Genomic DNA, 17,457 nt, shown 5'->3' on the forward strand with positions numbered 1-17,457 from the left:
TCTTTTTCTTTTCAAGAGTGTGTGAGAGTGCAGACGTAACTACATAAGTTCATGACTCTGTGTGTGTGTGTGTTCATTCATTTCATTCTCAACTACAGTGACAACAGCGCCACCTTGTGCCCAACCAGCAGAGCACAGTAAAGTTCTTCTACTGTGTTTTACTCTAAATATGTGTCATGTTTCTTTCTGCTTCTGTTTCATTATATATCTGATGCAACTGTTGTACTTTGTACTCCATATATTTTATTTAGTTTTTCATATTTTATCATCATAAGTACTCAAACTGATCCGGTTCAAAGTTATTTCAGTGAGCTTAAAGAATTTAAAAAGATAAATCTAGATGTGAAAAATACAGGTTTGAATAAACTGAAGTTAAAAAGAAAAGATAAAGATAAAAGTTAAAAAGAGATTAAACTTTATTATGAACTTCTATAAAATATAAATATACAGGAAACCTTTAGTCTGTGTACGTTTACACTGAGAAGTGTTGTAACATCTATTCTCATTTCTCGTTTTATTCCAACAATAAGAATCAAACTTTGACGTCACTTCCGTGCTCTACAGCTTTTTAAAAAATGTAAACTTTATTTTTCACACACTCGCTTACAGAGGTGCAAAAACCAGGAAGTAGGATAGATTGGGTCAGCTGTGCAGTCTCGCCCAATCACAGCAGAGAGTGCTGTGTGGGCGAGAGGCGTGGAGTGACAGCAGCTGAGCGCAAAGGTAAGCTTGTTATATTTGTATATGGAAACAGCTGCTTTAAGTGTATTAAAGAGAAATCCGCACACAGACTCATGCGTGTGTCTGCTGCGTCATCTTTGCTGTTTCAGCTGTTATTGGACACAACCTGCAAACGTGATAAAAACGAGTGAACATGGTCTCTGTTTGAGGAAGTGAAAGTTTTTCATTTCCTCTGGTTGGTGACGAGGACACAAACTTTTTATGTTCGTGGCCTCTCAGACGTGGATCTGTCACAGACTGAATCTGGCAGGAAGTCATTTCAGGTCAGCCAGGAGCTTTTTAAAGATTTACACTTTGTTTTTAAATCAGTTTTGTCACAAGAGGAAGTTTGTAATTTCCTGCGTGTGGTCAGACACAATCAGCATGTTTTCTCAGTATCTCTCAAATCTAAGTATGTTCCACATTACAGAAGTCCTCATAACAAAGCAGCAGCTCTGTGATTGTAACAGTGTTTAGATTCCTCCTCTCAGTCCTGCTGCAATGAGCCACAGGCTGGATCATCTGCATGTATCAACATGTATAATAAACTTATGTAGCTGGAGAACTAGCTACTATTCTTAATTTAAAGAACATTTTAAAGCCTTTTTACACAAATTTTACTTAAATATTGTAAATATTATAAGAGGCCAATGTTGTGCGTGTAAAACCTCACTGAGGATGAAAGAGCCGAATTATGTGGACATTTTTGCATCTACTTTATTGTGTTTTATTAGATTATACTCGATGGTTTGGGCCCCAAGAAGACTAGCAGCTGCTATTGTGGAAGCTAATGGGCTTCCTTATATATAAGTAAACCAATAAATCAATCAATCAGTGGTCACTGCTGTGGTCCCTGTGAAATGCATTTGAGCGACCTTTGACAGGCACCCAAGTTTAGTTTCGGATGTTTGACTGGGTTTAAGTCAGGGTCTCTGAGCCTCGCAGCACTTTATCATTTCAATGATAGAGTGCTGAATAATGAATAATGAGTGATGGTTTCATCCCTTTGCTTCTTTTCCTTCGCTCTAACCTAAAAGTGACGTTTACACCTTCAACACCTCCAGCTGCATCAATACGTTTGTCCTCCATTTCTAAATGTCTGTTTGTGTCGAGAGAATCTGATGTGATTAGTTTTCATGACGCAGCACAAATAGAATAGTTTAACTTATGTAAACATGGATTCATCTGTTTCACTATGTGCGCTCAGGAAGCTTCACTTTGTTTAGTGTTGAAGCTCCTTTGTGTCATGGATTGCAGTGTGGCTAATCGTTTTCAAACCCACCGCAGTCTTTCGCTACTCAGGTTAAACATGATATATAAGTCACTTAGATAACTTAAAAATATTATTGTTTGACTTTTTTCAGTATTTTATTTGTTCCTGAGTAAATCGGTTTGGCTGAGATTAAAGTTATAGTTTTTACACAGCTGAATAAACTTCAAGCAGACAGCTGATTATCAGAAGTGTGAGATGCTGGAGAATTTACTCCGGTGTCCTGTTATATTTTAGATAGCAAGGAGTTTATTAAACTTCACCGAAACAATCTGCAAACTTCATTAAAATTTAATAAACTATCATCTTGTCTTTATTTTTAGTTAGCACATACCTTAAACACTTAAAGCTGTAAGCTAATGATAGTTATATAAGAGCAGATGCTGCTGGTGCAATAATCTGTACGTTTTACGTCCAATGGATGATGATCTGATTAGTGACTAATCGCAAAAACAATCAGTGACTAGTCGACTATCAAAATAATCGTTTGTGGCAGCCCTACTTGTACAGTAGATACAGAGAAAAACCCAACAATCATATGACCCCCTATGAGCAGCACTTTGGCGACAGTGGGAAGGAAAAACTCCCTTTTAACAGGAAGAAACCTCCAACAGAACCAGGCTCAGGGAGGGGCGGGGCCATCTGCTGCCACCAGACCAGAGATGAGTCCACTGTCAGAGGCCATAAGAAGATCATTTGTAACCTTCACTAAAGCTGTGATGAGCTCTGAAACCTGACTGAAACTCTTCAAATAAGCCATTCCTTCCATTATTTGAAGAGTTTCACTTGTCTATCACGAGTGGGGCGGGTGGAGGTTTGTCCACAGCGGTCATGTCAGTGGGGGATCCGGGGGTTTCTCTGTGAATGTCACATTCCCATGGCAGTGTGCTCGCTGCTCGCTCAGATTGGAAGTTTAATTTTCGCTGTAGAAAGAAGTTTTCTTCCCACGCAGAGTGTGGAGCGTGTAGCAGTCCCCCGGACCAAGGAAGAAATAGAGAGAGCCTCGACGGGTGCAGTAATTTTTACTTTGACATTCATTCAGAATCTAACAGCGCTGAGGTGCGCCAATGCACCGTGAAAACTCGCTCCACATTCCAAGGGCTGCAAATTGTTAATTTCGCTAGAGCCCGGTATCAAGCTGCTCCACGCTTCATTGAGAGCTGCCTACTGGCACGTGTGCGCCACAAAAAAACCAGTCTGAGCTGGAAGTTCAGCTTGCCACTAACTAAGCGACAGAGCCCTCTACTGGACACTACGCGTAGCTGTTCAGGCTTAGATCAGTAAACAAAAACTGGACCTTTACAGAGCGGACACCGATGTTTTTGTCACTTTTTATGGACTAAAACTTAAAGTAATGTGATTACTTCCAGGCTTTAAACGCTGCATGCTCGTACTCTCTCCCACACCATATTGTTGATCTGCACACGTCTGTTGCTGCCAGTGGCGTCGCACACTTGTACATTATTGTCATGAGACACTCTCACAATCAAAATCACGTTTAGTAATGCAGCATGCTTATAGGAAAGTAACAGTAATCTAATTACTTTTTGCAATAGTAATCCCTTATGTTACTCGTTACTTGTAACGCTTTGCTGACCATCTCTGCCCACAAACATCACTTTTGTGTTGCAGAGTGATGATGGAGATGACTGCATTCACTCCAAAGTCCTTAATTGCTCCTCTGTGCTCCTCCTCATGTCTAATGATTAAGCCAACTGTTACATCCTCCTGAAATATTCTGAGGATGTATCTGTCACTGCTGTGCAGGAAGTCTGCTGTGTAGATGGTAACAAGAACAAGGCCTAAATGGTTCCTCGTAGCGCCGCTGTGAGTCTCAGGATTGTGTCAGAGACACTCATGCAGTGTTGAGTGTAGAACTATGGAGGGAAAACAAGTTTAGACAAGTAAAGGCTTCTTAATATGACTGATACGATTACACTGTGGTGCTCCAGGAAGTACATTTTATTTTCTCCTTGCTTTCAGGTTTTATATTCATTTTAGGATCCCAGAGACAAAAGGACAAGAGGAGACAGGAGCAGAAAGAAGTGTGGAGGAGACAGAGCTGCAAACATGGAGCAGGATAAAGTCGTGGAGAGTGTTAAACAAAAGCTTAAAGACCATCTCCAGGAAAGGTTTACCTGGATAAATGAGGGCACATCGGATAATCGGTCTCGACTTGACAGCATCTACACAAAACTCTACGTCACTCAGCATGATCAGGATTTTGGTTCCATATCACATGAGATTCTAGATCACTTTAATGTCCCAGATCAGCAGTCGTCGTTTTCACAGGTGTTTTATCAACAGATCGATTTCTTAAATATCTTTAAACCAGGAAGAATTCAAGAACAACCAACAAGAGAAAAGACAATCCAAAGAGTGATGACGAAAGGCATCGCTGGCATTGGAAAGACATTTGCTGTCCAAAACTTTGCTCTAAACTGGGCAGAAGGAAAATCTAACCAGCACATTGATTTCATCTTTGTGCTCCCCTTTAGAGAGCTGAACATGCTCAGAGATGCCGACTACAGTCTGCTGCAGCTTCTCCTTCACTTCTACCCTGAAATAAAACCCCTAGAAGGTACACAGCAGCTTGTTCACAAGCAGGTGCTGTTCATCTTTGATGGTTTGGATGAAAGCAGATTTCCACTGGACTTTGATGGAGCTGTGAGAATAAGTGAAACAGATCAAAGATCAACAGTCGACGTGCTGCTGACCAACCTCATCCAAGGCAACCTGCTGCCTCGCGCTCTGCTCTGGGTAACATCCAGACCTGCAGCTGCCAGTCAGATACCTTCTAAATGCATTGACCAGATGACAGAAGTCCAAGGTTTCACTGAGCAACAAAAAGAGTCATACTTTAGGAAGAGATTCAGCACTGCTAATCAGGCAGAAGAAATCCTGTCTCGTCTTAGAGGAATGATCAGCTTCTATTTCATGGGCCATATCCCAGTGTTTTGCTGGATCATCGCTGAGGTGTTTAGGAAAGGATGGAGTGATGAGAGGAGCCGCGGCATCACAACGATGACAGAGCTGTACATTTATTACTTACTAATTCAAACACAAAGAACAAGACAGAAATATGCAGGGAAAAGCTCCAAGAAGAGGTCCAAACAGAAGAAGTCTGAAGCCCAGAACTCTGCCATGCTTTTAAACCTGTCCAAGTTGGCATTTGAACAGCTGCAGAAAGGAAACATCATATTCTATGAAGACGACCTCACAGAAAGTGGCATCGATGTTGATGAAGCGTCAGTGTTTTGTGGATTTTGCTCAGAGATTCTTAAGGAAGAACGAGGCCTGTACAAGAAAAAGATGTTCAGCTTTGTGCATTTGAGCTTTCAGGAGTTTCTTGCAGCTCTCTACATGCACCACTGCATCCTGACGGACAACGTCAGTACTTTGAAGTCTTTCCTGGGTGTCGACCCGACAGATCTGAGCTTTCTGGATTTGCAGAAAAAGGTTGTGGATAAAGCCTTGCAAAGTGAGAAAGGTCAGTTAGATCTGTTTCTGTGTTTCTTCCTTGGATTTTCTCTGGAGTCCAATCAAACAGTGCTGCAGAGTTTACTGCCACAGGTAAAGAGCAGCTCGGACACCACCGAAGAGATGAAGGGATACCTGAAGAATTTCCATGTCAAAGACATCCCACGAGAGAGGTACATGAACCTTTTCCTCTGCAAGTTTGAGCTGAAGGAAGAGAGATTTCAGGATGACATCAGAATGTATCTGGATTCAGGAGCGGGACTCTCGACCATCGACTGTGCAGTACTGTCGACCATGATGCAGATATCAGGGGAAGTGCTCGAGGAACTTGATCTGACAAATTCTTATACACCGTTTACTGGGATTGAGAAACTTGTCCAGCAAATGAAGAACTGCAAGAAGGCTGCGTAAGTAGTACAAATGATATTTAAAATAAAATATTAAATATGTTTAAACTGTCCTGAGTTCAGTTCCACCATCAGGGGTCTTTCTGTGTGGAGTTTGCATGTTCTCCGTGTGTTTGCGTGGGTTCTCCGTGTGTTTGCGTGGGTTCTCCGTGTGTTTGCGTGGGTTCTCTGTGGGTACCCCGGCTTCCTCCCACAGTCTGAAGACATGCAGTTAGTGGGACTAATGGGGAAAATCCAAATTGGTGTGAATGGTTGTCTGTCTCTGTGTGGTAGCCCTGTGGCAGACTGGCGACCTGTCCAGGGTCCACCCCGCCTCTCGCCCTAAGACAGCTGGGATTGGCTCCAGCGCCCAGCGACCCTGTAAACTAGAAGTGGAAGAGAGACGATGGATGTTTGAATTTATTTCCATCAAACAACCAAAACTAAGAGATCACATTAGCTTTGTGTCAAATGCAATCTCGCTGGTTTTGCAACAACTCTCTCTGACAAATTTCCAAACTTCCAGAAACACATTATTGCTCAGTGTTGCTTCAATGTTTTATTGATTAAATCTCACAGTTAATGTAATGTACAAAGATTTGAACCATCCAACTCGGTTTGATTTGTAGTCCATCAAAATTTTATGTAAATATTAAACAGTCAAGGACTGTGTCAAAAAATAAAGGAAACAAAAACATCGGAAAAATCCATCCATCCATCCATCATCCTCCGCATTATCCGAGGCCGGGTCGCGGGGGCAGCAGCCTAAGCAAAGAGGCCCAGACCTCCCTCTCCCCAGCCACCTCCTCCAGCTTATCCGGGGGAACACCAAGGCGTTCCCAGGCCAGCCGAGAGATATAATCCCTCCAGCGTGTCCTGGGTCTGCCCCGGGGCCTCCTCCCGGCGGGACATGCCTGGAACACCTCACCCAGGAGGCGCCCAGGAGGCATCCTTGTCAGATGCCAGAACCACCTCAGCTGGCTCCTTTCGATGTGGAGCAGCAGCGGCTCTACTCTGAGCCCCTCCCGGATGGCCGAACTTCTCACCCTATCTCTAAGGGAGAGGACAGCCACCCTTCGGAGGAAGCTCATTTCCGCCGCTTGTATCCGCGATCTCGTTCTTTCGGTCACTACCCACAGCTCGTGGCCATAGGTGAGGGTAGGGACGTAGATCGACCGGTAAATTGAGAGCTTCACTTTTACACTCAGCTCCCTCTTCACCACGACGGACCGGTGCAGCGTCCACATCACTGCAGCTGCAGCCCCAATCCGTCTGTCGATCTCCGGCTTCCTTCTCCCATCACTCGCGAACAAGACCCCGAGATACTTGAACTCCTCCACTTGGGGCAGGAACTCATCCCCGACCCGGAGTGGGCACTCCACCCTTTTCCGGCCCATTGCTACGGGCCATTCAATCCCTATACAACCGTTGCAAGAGCTTGGTTCGCATTGCCGGCAATAAGTCGGACTCGTTCCCGGTGGGCGATGGGCTCCCCCAGGGCTGCCCTTTGTCACCGACAGGATTTCTAGGTGCAGCCAAGTGGTGGAGGGCTTTCACTTCGGTGGCCTCAGAATCTCATCTCTGATTTTTGCGGATGATGTGGTTCTGTTGGCTTCATCGGGTGAGGGCCTCCAGCTCGCACTGGAACGGTTCGCAGCCGAGTGTGAAGCAGCGGGAATGAGGATCAGCACCTCCAAATCTGAGGCCATGGTTCTCATCGGAAAAATGTTTTCAAATATTTGTAGAATTTTCAAGCAAACTTGTGACACCACAAAGAGTGAAACAGAAATGATCCTGATGGAAGCTCTGTTAGATTTAAAGTAGAAATACATCAGGTGTGATACACATAAAACCACATTGGTGTGATCTTGTAGTACTTTCTATGATTATCTGGGATTTTTATATTTATTTATTTTTGCAAATAAACCAATAACTGTAGGTGAATAAATATTTTTGCTTTTCTTCCGATTCTTCAGACTCAATAACAATCAGTTAAGGAAAGACTGCCTCGACGTGCTCCTGTCCGTTCTTCAGTCAGCGGACTCTTGTTTAACAGAGCTCAGCCTGGTGTGTTTTTCTGACGTCAGTGATGGTTTTCTTTCTGATCTCTTTGCTGGACTGGAAGGTCCTGACTGTAAACTGGAGACACTGAGGTCAGTTTAAAAACTGTTTCTGCAGGTTAAAACTTCTTTAGTGAAATTCTTTCAAAATCTGAAATCTTTATGTAACTACAGTCATGTATCATACGACGACTAAACTACGGTAAATGACCTCAGTACATCTAAACAGTCGTCTCTACATTATTTCTAACTGGTGTGTGTTTTGCACAGGTTATCTGGGTTTTCTCTAGACGGTAGCGACTGTCACAGACTGGTTTCTGTCCTTCGATCAGAGCTGTCACCTCTGACGGCACTTCATTTGATTAACTGCTTATGCAGTTATTCAGAGGATGACAGTGAATATTGTACAAATGATGTGAAGACCATTGGAAACCGTGGAGATTTCAGCGATGAGTCACACCTGCTGACTGTGATTCCTTCTGCTTTGATTGGTCCAGTCTGTAAACTGGAGCGGTTCAGGTACCTGCAGCTAGTGCAAGGATCATCTTTCATTTTCTCTCTGCAGGTTATGATGTTCAGATGTTTTGCTTTGTTTGCAGCATGCCTGGTTGTTTCCTGAAAAATAACTGCTGGCAGGTGTTTGCCTCCGTTCTCAGCTCTAACTCCCAGCTGAGAGAGCTTGACCTCAGCCGCAACGACCTGAAGGATTTAGGTGTGCAGCGGCTGTCTGTTGGACTTGGGAGTTTAAACTGTAGCCTGGAAACACTGAGGTACTGATGGCAGCTTGAGCTCCATGGAGTCCAAATACTCTGCAACATGTGTGGTAACAGTTAAGAGTAGCAAAGCCTTTGCTTTAGTAAGAGCTATTTTCTCTCCAGGCTGTCATGTTGTGGGATCACACAGGAAGGTTGTGTCTCTCTGGCCTCAGCTCTGAAGTCCAACCCCTCCCATCTGAGAGAGCTGGACCTGAGCTACAACAATCCTGGAGTGTCAGGAGTGAAACTGCTGTTGGAGCGACTGGAAGACCCAGAATGTAGACTGGAAACGCTCAAGTCGGTACACTGTGTAGTATATAAAGGTTATTAGGGATGCAACGATACCAATTTTTTCAAACCGATACGATACCGATACTTGGATCTGAGTACTTGCCGATACAGAGTACAAAAAACGATACTTCTACCACACACACACACACACACACACACACAAATACAATTAATTGGAAGACAGGTTGTATTATATTCTCTGCCGATAAAAAATAAAATCTTAATAAAAATGACCACAAAAAAATTTTAAGTGAAAAATAAGCACTTCTGTTAAATTATTGCAGAGTCTCCACATTGTAATTTAACAAAATATCACTGAACTATTGGCACTGTCTCGAGCTTTCAGAATAATAAATAAACACTTCTGTTTGGAATAAAATAAATACAAATTAGGTTTGAGAATAAAATAAACTTTTAAATTATTGCAGAGTGTCCATATTGTAAACAAACAAACAAAATAATTATTATTAAATAAATAATAAAATATAAAAAATTATAAAATAAATAATAAATAAAATAATAATTGCCCCCCTAGTGGCCAATCTAAAAAACTACAACAGAAATGACAAGCCACCCTCTGATTAATGAAATAAGTTGGTATCGGTTCATGGTATCGGTTAACTTTTCCGAGTATGAGTACACACACATTTTACAGTATCGGCCCCGATACCAGTATCGGTATCGGTGCATCCCTAAAGGTTATATATAGCCCCCTAAACTACGTTTTTTCTAATATGTGGGAAGTTATCCAGAAAATGTTGCTGTAGCTAGAACTGCTTAACCAGCTGATTGCAGACCTTCATCGACTGTCTTGGTTGTGTTCAACAGTCTGTGGACTGATTTCTGTGTCAGGGACTCGAGACTAGTTTGACCCCAACATCCAAACCACATGGGGGTCCTCTTTGGTCCAGCAGCTTGTCTCAGTGCTTCTCTGATAAGTTCAAAACTAAGGTGAACATGTTGAACAACAGTCCAATGTGACCTGACTTCAGTCGCTGTTACCTCTGCAGCTATGAAGCTAATGAAGTTACACTCAGTTAACCTGGGCTTTAGTAAGGAGCGAGGAGATTGTAGCAGGTCCTGGTGTCAGACCAGGCTGAGATTTACTTTATGTGAAACATTTTAAAACATGTGATCATGTTCCAAAGATTTTCTGTTTACATTCACACATTCATGCTTTAAATTTCACGTCTCTTTATTTGCTCCAAAGCTGAGACCTTTCTGCTCTTCTGCCTCAGTGTGGACCACAATGAAGAGCACTGGGTCGACCCACAGCTTCTGAACAAGTGTAAGTGTCACTGAGTTTCTCTATAACATCGACTGAGCTGAAGCTTAACTCACTGCATCTCTTTCATAGATGCCTGTGATCTCACATTCGACCCCAACACGATGAATGAAAACCTCGTCCTGTCTGAATGTGACAGGAAAGTGAGCTACACTCTGGAAAAGCAGTCGTATCCTGATCATCCAGAGAGATTTGACCAAGTGAAGCAGGTGCTGTGTCGAGAGGCTCTGACTGGGCGCTGCTACTGGGAGGTGGACTGGGAAGCATCTATGAATATTGGTGTTGCATATAAGAGCCTGCCGAGGAAGGGACACTGGGACATAGAAATTGACAGGACTGACAAAAGCTGGTGTTTCTTTATCAACTTTGTGAACAGTTACTCCTTCCGACACGGGTTGAGGGAAACTTTTATACCGGTCCCACACATCGACGTCCAACCCTTCCTGACCAGTAGACTGGGACTGTTTCTGGACTGGGCAGCCGGCGTTCTGTCCTTTTATTCACTTTCTGGTGACAAAAAAACTCTCATTCATACCTTCCACACCACTTTCAGCGAGCCTCTCTACCCAGCATTCACTGTTAATCGTGGAACTTTGACCCTGTGCAGGGTGGTGAAGCTGGAAATGGAAACTGTGAGTATTTAATAATAGTAGATCTACTAATAGTTCTCTCATGGTGTCACGTTACAAGTTTGTGTGACTGGAGAAAATATTTTACTTGCCTTCTCTGGATTTTTAGGCTCGATCAAGCTTCACACCTGAGATGAGAAAAGAAAGAACAGGCATTTCATACAGGTACGACACGCAAGCCTCGATGTTCCCACTGTGAGATTATGTCCTCTGCAAACACAGAGGTGCTCAGAGTGCTTTACATGTGCAAAGAAGAATGTGGGAACAATTAAAAACTGTTTTTAACAAATGTGTGATTGGTTGAGTCTGAATGTCAGATTGTGTATGACAGTAGATGGTGGTCACCAACTGATGGAGTACTGGAAACCAATTAATATACGGCTGTTTACAAGGTTCAATGTCAGTTTGAGTGTTTTATATGTTATATTTTTGCAACTTCCCAACAAACACATTTGTTAAAATGTTGCTTTAGACTTTAACGATGCCTTGGTTAGTTATACCTTAACTGGTTAAAATACCAAAGTCATGGTGAATAGAGGCAGTGGCAGACCATCAACTCCTACACACGAGTAAGTAAAGTTGCAGTTTTAATTAAAAGAGAAGAATGTGATCATCTAACGTTGAAGGAGGATGTTGCCATAGATGTTTCTTCCTCTTTTAGGATTCTCTCACTAATATAATAACATAAAGCCTTGGATTTAATTCTATTGTGATGACAGTCTTGCAGTCTATAAATTAAATTAGACTGAATTTAACAGCTACATAAATGAGCTCCATGTTGAACCGTTGTGTCGTTCAGGTTCCTGTTTCCCGGTCCAGGGTTGTTCCAGTGTTCTTCGACTGGTCTGGTCTTTGATGTGACTCGTGAGAGTGAGGTCACCTACAAGACTCTGATCTGGGATCCTCTGGTTCTCCAACCAGCGCACAAAGTGGCCGGAGGCCCGCTGTTCGGCATCGAGTGTCCTCAGGACTCTATACGTCAGCTGCACCTCCCACACTGTGAACCTGAGCCGGGTAAGGACGCCACTGAAACACCTGAAGGAGAATCAAACCTGCAGAAAATGCTTTGATTTGCTTTCCATGGAAAGTTTCTGGAGGCTGTTGCAGTGAACGAAGCTGTGTGTTTTCCCAGCACTGGTCTCTGACAGCATCTCTGTGGTCCACATCACGGATGATGGCATGAGCATCATACAGCCTCTGGAGATCACTGAGACTCACGTGGTCGTGGACGTCCCTCACCTCTCCGCCTTTGGCCTCGTCTGGGATCTCGTTAAGCGGTTTTTCAACTACATGACGAAACCCATTCGTGGCCAAGTCCTGCTCTTCCTGAGAAACAGGCCACGCCCCATCCTCAGTGTGATGCTGCTGCCAGGAAACGTCCCTCTGCACGACGTATGACTTTATCATGAAATCATTAAATGGCTTCTGCATGAATAAATCCTCTGATTGTTCTGCATCTGTTTGCTTTTCTGAAACGATTCATGCACTAAGAAAATGTTGTGATGTCTCTGAAGGTGAAAGTGCAGCACACTGCTTCAGAGTACATCGAAGCGCCGTCCTTCTGTTATTTCCACAAAGGTCAAAAGTACAGTCTGAGCAGCGCCCCGCACGACTTTAAAATACAGCCTGCAGTGAGTATCAGTCGCTGAGTGTCAGCAGACGCTTTGTCCACAAAGCTGTTTTCAATTGTGCGTTTCCATTTCGCTTCAGCGTGCAGAGTTTTTTGAAAATTACGGACCAAATTACCACCCGACCTTTGAGATCATCCTGACAACGAACGCAGAGGAAGTGATGCTGATGGTGCGAGATCCCGAGGAGACACGAGTGTGGGAGCACGACCTTCATCTGCCCGGTGAGCCTTAACTCAGCACAAACTGAAACCTGACAGAGATCCAAGCTGCTGTCCTGGTTCGATTCACTGATCTGTAGAAATGTTGCTCTGAAATGTGCTCACTGTGTTTCTGACTCTAAACGTACTTTTTCAGCTTCATCCTCGGCTGATTCTCCAGGTGGAAGTCCTCTTCAGATGGGGAACAGCGCCTCAGCAGAGAAGCTGCGACTCGCTCGCGCAAACTTCGTCGATAAAGTGTCGGATCCTGTTCTGAACAAGCTGCTGGACGAGCTGCAGCGCGTCACCGTGCTAACTGATGCTGAGGGCGAAGCGGCCAGAGCCAAACCGAGAGGCGAGAAAGCTCGAGACCTGATCGACACGGTGCGAAAGAAAGGAGCTGAAGCAAGTTCAAAAATGATCGCCGTCTTTTATGCCAACGATCCGTATCTGTGCAAAGAGCTCGGCTTAATGTGAAGCACAAATCTGTGAAATCAAATGTTCTTTCTTTCTTCTTAAAATCACGATTATGTTTCCACTGATCACACTTCTTAGAAAGGAGATGAGCTTAGACGTGAGGGGAGACGTCCAGTAAATATCCAGAAAAGAAAAATTCAATTTCCAGTTCTGAGAAGAAAATTCTGCAAAAAATGTGTGAAATGTATTTTCTAAATGTTAGTGTTTGTTAGACAAAAGGACAGAGAGAGTAAAGAGTGAGACACACCTGCACTGGTGAATCATGTGAGCTGGACTCAGATCAGTGAAGCCAGCAGAGCTCCTCCTGTGCTCGTGAACCATGTTTATAGAAATACAACACAAAGGTTAATAAAATGCAGCGAATGCCTGCAGTGTTGAGTGTAACGTGTTATTACTTGTGTTATAAAGGTTCTTCAGTTATTTGTGCAGCAGGTGGATGAAAAGAAAAAACCATCAGCTGAGTTTTTGGGACTTTCAGTCTGAATGAACAGGACGATGCAGGAAGTGTGTTTTTCATCGTGTTTATCATTGAAGTATTAAGACTCGTAACTATATATGCAAATGTTTCTATAGCTGTGAGCTGTGCTCTGTGAACTGACGCAATAACAGAATCCAGACATTTTTAGATTGTGTTTGTTTGCTGTTTCTGTGGTTTAAGCGTTTATTTCCTGCACGCTGATGTTAGACGCTGGGATGTTCTGTTCTCGATGTCATGGCAACAACTTCAGCTTCATGAAGCAGAAGAAGCCACATGTTTATCACCCGCTGCAGCTTGTGTCTATAGGCTTGTTTTTTACTTATTGCTAAGCTTCACGACAGGTGAGTTTCCTTTCCTCACCTCCTCTCCCCTCATCTTAGACCCCTTAAGATGCAAACAGAGGAGGCGAGGAAGAGACAGGAGGAGAGAGGAGTCAAGGCAGCAGGTTGGAGACAGAAGAGTCGTTGCTCTGAAACACTTAAAACATGATATGTAACGGTAATCAGTTACATGTAACTGTAATCAGTTACAGTTACTGAGGAAGAACATGCAGTTAAATCTGAATGTTTGCTTTTTAGTCTCCTTTAAATTTGAACTGGTTTCCAAACCATGAGCAGCTCAGGTGGAGCTCAGCAGTCAGGTCAGCTGGTCTGAAGTCAGTTTTGCCTCTGAGCTTTATGCTCTCAGTCACTGCTTTCCAGCAGCTGTGCGTCACTCAGAACCTGAACATCTGGCTCAGCCATCCTTCCTCCTGCTCCATGTTTTTGGTGTTAATATGACTTAAAACTTTTATTTTTATTTGTTCTCTGAATAGCTTCAAAACATTCATAATGTAGCTCAAATCACTAGAAGTGATTAGCTAATTATAACCTTCTGATCACTAGTTTGTGGGATATTTATTCATATTCTGGTCAAACATGGCTTCAGTGGGTTTTTCTACGGTCCAGATGCAGATCCAGGTGACAGGAAATGCTTTTAATTTGAAGCACTGATGATGATGAACACCTCACATGACTCTTACCTTTGCAGGCTCAGCATCCATCAGCCACACCCACTAACAGCAGCTTCCCTCTACATCACTGCTCTTGGAAAACTACTGGAATTAGTGACCTGGAAAATTAGGCCCTGGGGATCTGTTACCCTCAGAAGGCCGGAGTAACCTGTAAGAGCCGTTTATACTCATGTAGATTAACACTCAGGTTTTTACCTTTTTTCTTTCACAAAGCGTTAAAAAGGGAAAATCCCCAACTTAGACGTTTGTCACAGGAGATTTTATTAAAGCAACTTAGCAACAATACAACAAAAACTCTTCTTTGATTAATAATAAAGAGGATTTATTTTTAGCAAAAGCACATGTAGATAAACTCTGGTACTCTTCATCATTTCAAACATAAAAGGCTGGAGGTTGACCTTTAACCTCTCAGGTGTGATTAGAGATGAGCTGGGGGGACTTCAGTCCACCTCCCTCCCACTTCTCCTTTAAACACGATGGAGGTGAGAGCAGCAGAGATACTGAGCTCCCAGACACACAGGGCCTTAAAACATCCCTGAGATTTAAAAACCACTAAACTAACTGGAAACCTGATGTGATGATCCCAGTGCAGCTCGGAGACAGACACTATCTCTACTTTCAAGATTAGGCTTCAAACCTTCCTGTTTGCTAAAGCATATAGTTAGGGCTGGACCAGGTGACCCTGAATCCTCCCTTAGTGATGCTGCAATAGGTTTAGGCTGCCGGGGGATTCCCATGATGCATTTTCCCTTCCCACTGTTGCCAAAGTGCTGCTCATAGGTGGTCTTATGATTGTTGGGTTTTACTCTGTATCTACTGTACAATATAAAGCACCTTGAGGCGACTGTTGTTGTGATTTGGCGCTGTATAAATAAAATTGAATTGAATCGTGCTGTCAGATTTGTGATCTGATTTCAAAACAAACTGCTGAAGATTTTCTCTTATTTTGGAAGGATGTTCTGTTTGGCCTTACAGAAAACTGTACACATCTAAAAAAGAAGTCTGATAAAGTATATATAATTGAGCTGATTATTATTATGGCCAGGTTTTATACACAGAAGTGTAAGTTCAGAGGCACTAACTCTGATTATTTCCTTTAAAAATGAATTCAAACAGTGCAGTCAATGAAAGAACCTGCATTAGGTTTAACCTCTTTCTGTAGTCTGTTATCGCCCCCTAGTGGTCAAACAATCCTGCCGTAAACTGCTCTTTGTATATAATTAATTGATTTGACTTATTTATGGTTAATGTTTCTCTCTCTCCTTTTCTCCAAAATTCATGAGTATCACTAAAAATGGCAAAACATTTATATCATTCATACTTTTATTTATTTTTAGTTTCCATAAATTCATGTTGGCAATAAAAGAGCGGGGGCAGAAGGGTCTACAGGTCAATGAAACTGACGATGCTTTTACTGCTTTGTGCTTGTTTTCATGTTACTCCACAAGGTCAGTGAAAGAACAAAGGTGCTAACCCCTGGACCAAAAGCAAATGGTCCAAGTGGGCGAGGTGCTGATTTTCAGATGGCAGGTCTACATCTAGAAGCAAAATGAGCACAAACACCAACAACCAAAGTGAAGCATTAAGACAAAACTGTCCAACAGGATCCACACATTCTGCCACAAATACATGCAAGACAACTAAATTGGTCCACAAATAGATGTAAACTGACTAAACTACGACACAAATCAGACAAAAACAGATGCAACATGATCACAAACAGACACATGTTGGCTACATGTTGATGCAAAATGACTGAAATCACACGTGCAACACTTTCTACATATTTGACAACAGAAGAAAAACACAAACAAAGTTGGAATGTATTTTCATTTAGATTTCTTTTTTTATTTCATGCCGAATTAGATATTTTAAAAGCGCCAAATCACAAAGTCTCCTCCCTGTTTGTACTGTAAGGTCAAAACCCTACAGTACTACAGAGAACCCCAACAATCAAATGATTCCCCTCTGAGCAAGCACGAGGCGACTGTGGGGAAGAAAAACTCCCTTTAACAGGAAGAAACTTCCAACGGAACCGGGCTCAGAAGGGACGGCCATCCGCTGCGACCGGTTGGGGGGATGGAAATCAAAAAGGAGACGAGATGGCGTGAACTACAGTTAGAATTTGGATTTGAGGGCCAATTTAAAAATCAGGGCTCCCAAAATCACTAGCCCGACGTCCCGGGGCTAGCGATGTCTCCGGTCGGGCGACCAAAATCTATCTCAGCCCTGATGAGCTATCATGTAGCCCGACGAGCTATCATATAGCCCGATGAGCTATCATATAGCCCGATGAGCTATCATATAGCCCGACGGGCGGGGCTGAGATAGATTTTGGTCGCCCGACCGGAGACATCGCTAGCCCCGGGACGTGTTATGGTTTAAATTTTGATTTGGTGCTAAAATTCTGCCTCAAGATGTTAAAAGAAGCAGGGCAGTGGGGGAAAGCCAGGATGGTGATTTTAATCCTCGTTTGCTTTAATGCACCACCTAAAGGGCTTTCGCAGAGCTTTTCCCACCGCTGAAAAGAACCTGGAAATTTTGGATTTCTTTGGAGGACTGGGGATGACTCCCAGGCTGATCTTTAGATGCCTTATCACAGCCTCATCAAAAGATGAATTACTTTCCATCGCAGCATGTAAGACACGTTCTGGGGAGCCAAACTCCCTGATGAGGGATTTGGCTATTTTCTTCATGAACTGTTTCTGGTCATTGATGAGACTCGTGGTGGACTCTGTGCTGCTGAGTTCAGGCTTGATCAGGTCTCTCAGACGGTTGATGGCCAT

The 17,457-nt window shown here is 43.1% G+C and overlaps 1 protein-coding gene across 1 annotated transcript; it reads left to right on the top strand.

Moving 5' to 3' along the window:
- Positions 1-683: 683 nt before the first annotated feature.
- Positions 684-13,810, top strand: LOC148102640 (NACHT, LRR and PYD domains-containing protein 12-like). Its single transcript, XM_087842224.1, has 14 exons — positions 684-723; positions 3,974-5,877; positions 7,833-8,009; positions 8,187-8,435; positions 8,516-8,686; positions 8,795-8,968; positions 10,201-10,250; positions 10,320-10,879; positions 10,986-11,041; positions 11,676-11,890; positions 12,009-12,268; positions 12,391-12,507; positions 12,587-12,728; positions 12,862-13,810. The coding sequence occupies exons 2-14, from the start codon at positions 4,061-4,063 to the stop codon at positions 13,179-13,181; spliced, it is 4,308 nt and encodes a 1,435-aa protein (XP_087698350.1). The 5' UTR covers positions 684-723; positions 3,974-4,060; the 3' UTR covers positions 13,182-13,810.
- The last annotated feature ends 3,647 nt before the right edge of the window (positions 13,811-17,457 follow it).

Source organism: Neolamprologus brichardi, chromosome 6 (assembly GCF_056152115.1).
Source record: "Neolamprologus brichardi isolate AB-2024 chromosome 6, ASM5615211v1, whole genome shotgun sequence".
In the NCBI taxonomy this organism is placed as follows: Eukaryota; Metazoa; Chordata; class Actinopteri; order Cichliformes; family Cichlidae; genus Neolamprologus; species Neolamprologus brichardi.

Coding starts and splice junctions, on each gene's coding strand:
- LOC148102640 (XM_087842224.1), top strand. CDS start 4,061: ATGGAGCAGGATAAAGTCGTGGAGAGTGTTAAACAAAAGCTTAAAGAC. Junction 8,436..8,515: donor TGTAAACTGGAGCGGTTCAG/GTACCTGCAGCT, acceptor CTTTGTTTGCAG/CATGCCTGGTTGTTTCCTGA. Junction 11,042..11,675: donor AGAACAGGCATTTCATACAG/GTACGACACGCA, acceptor TGTGTCGTTCAG/GTTCCTGTTTCCCGGTCCAG.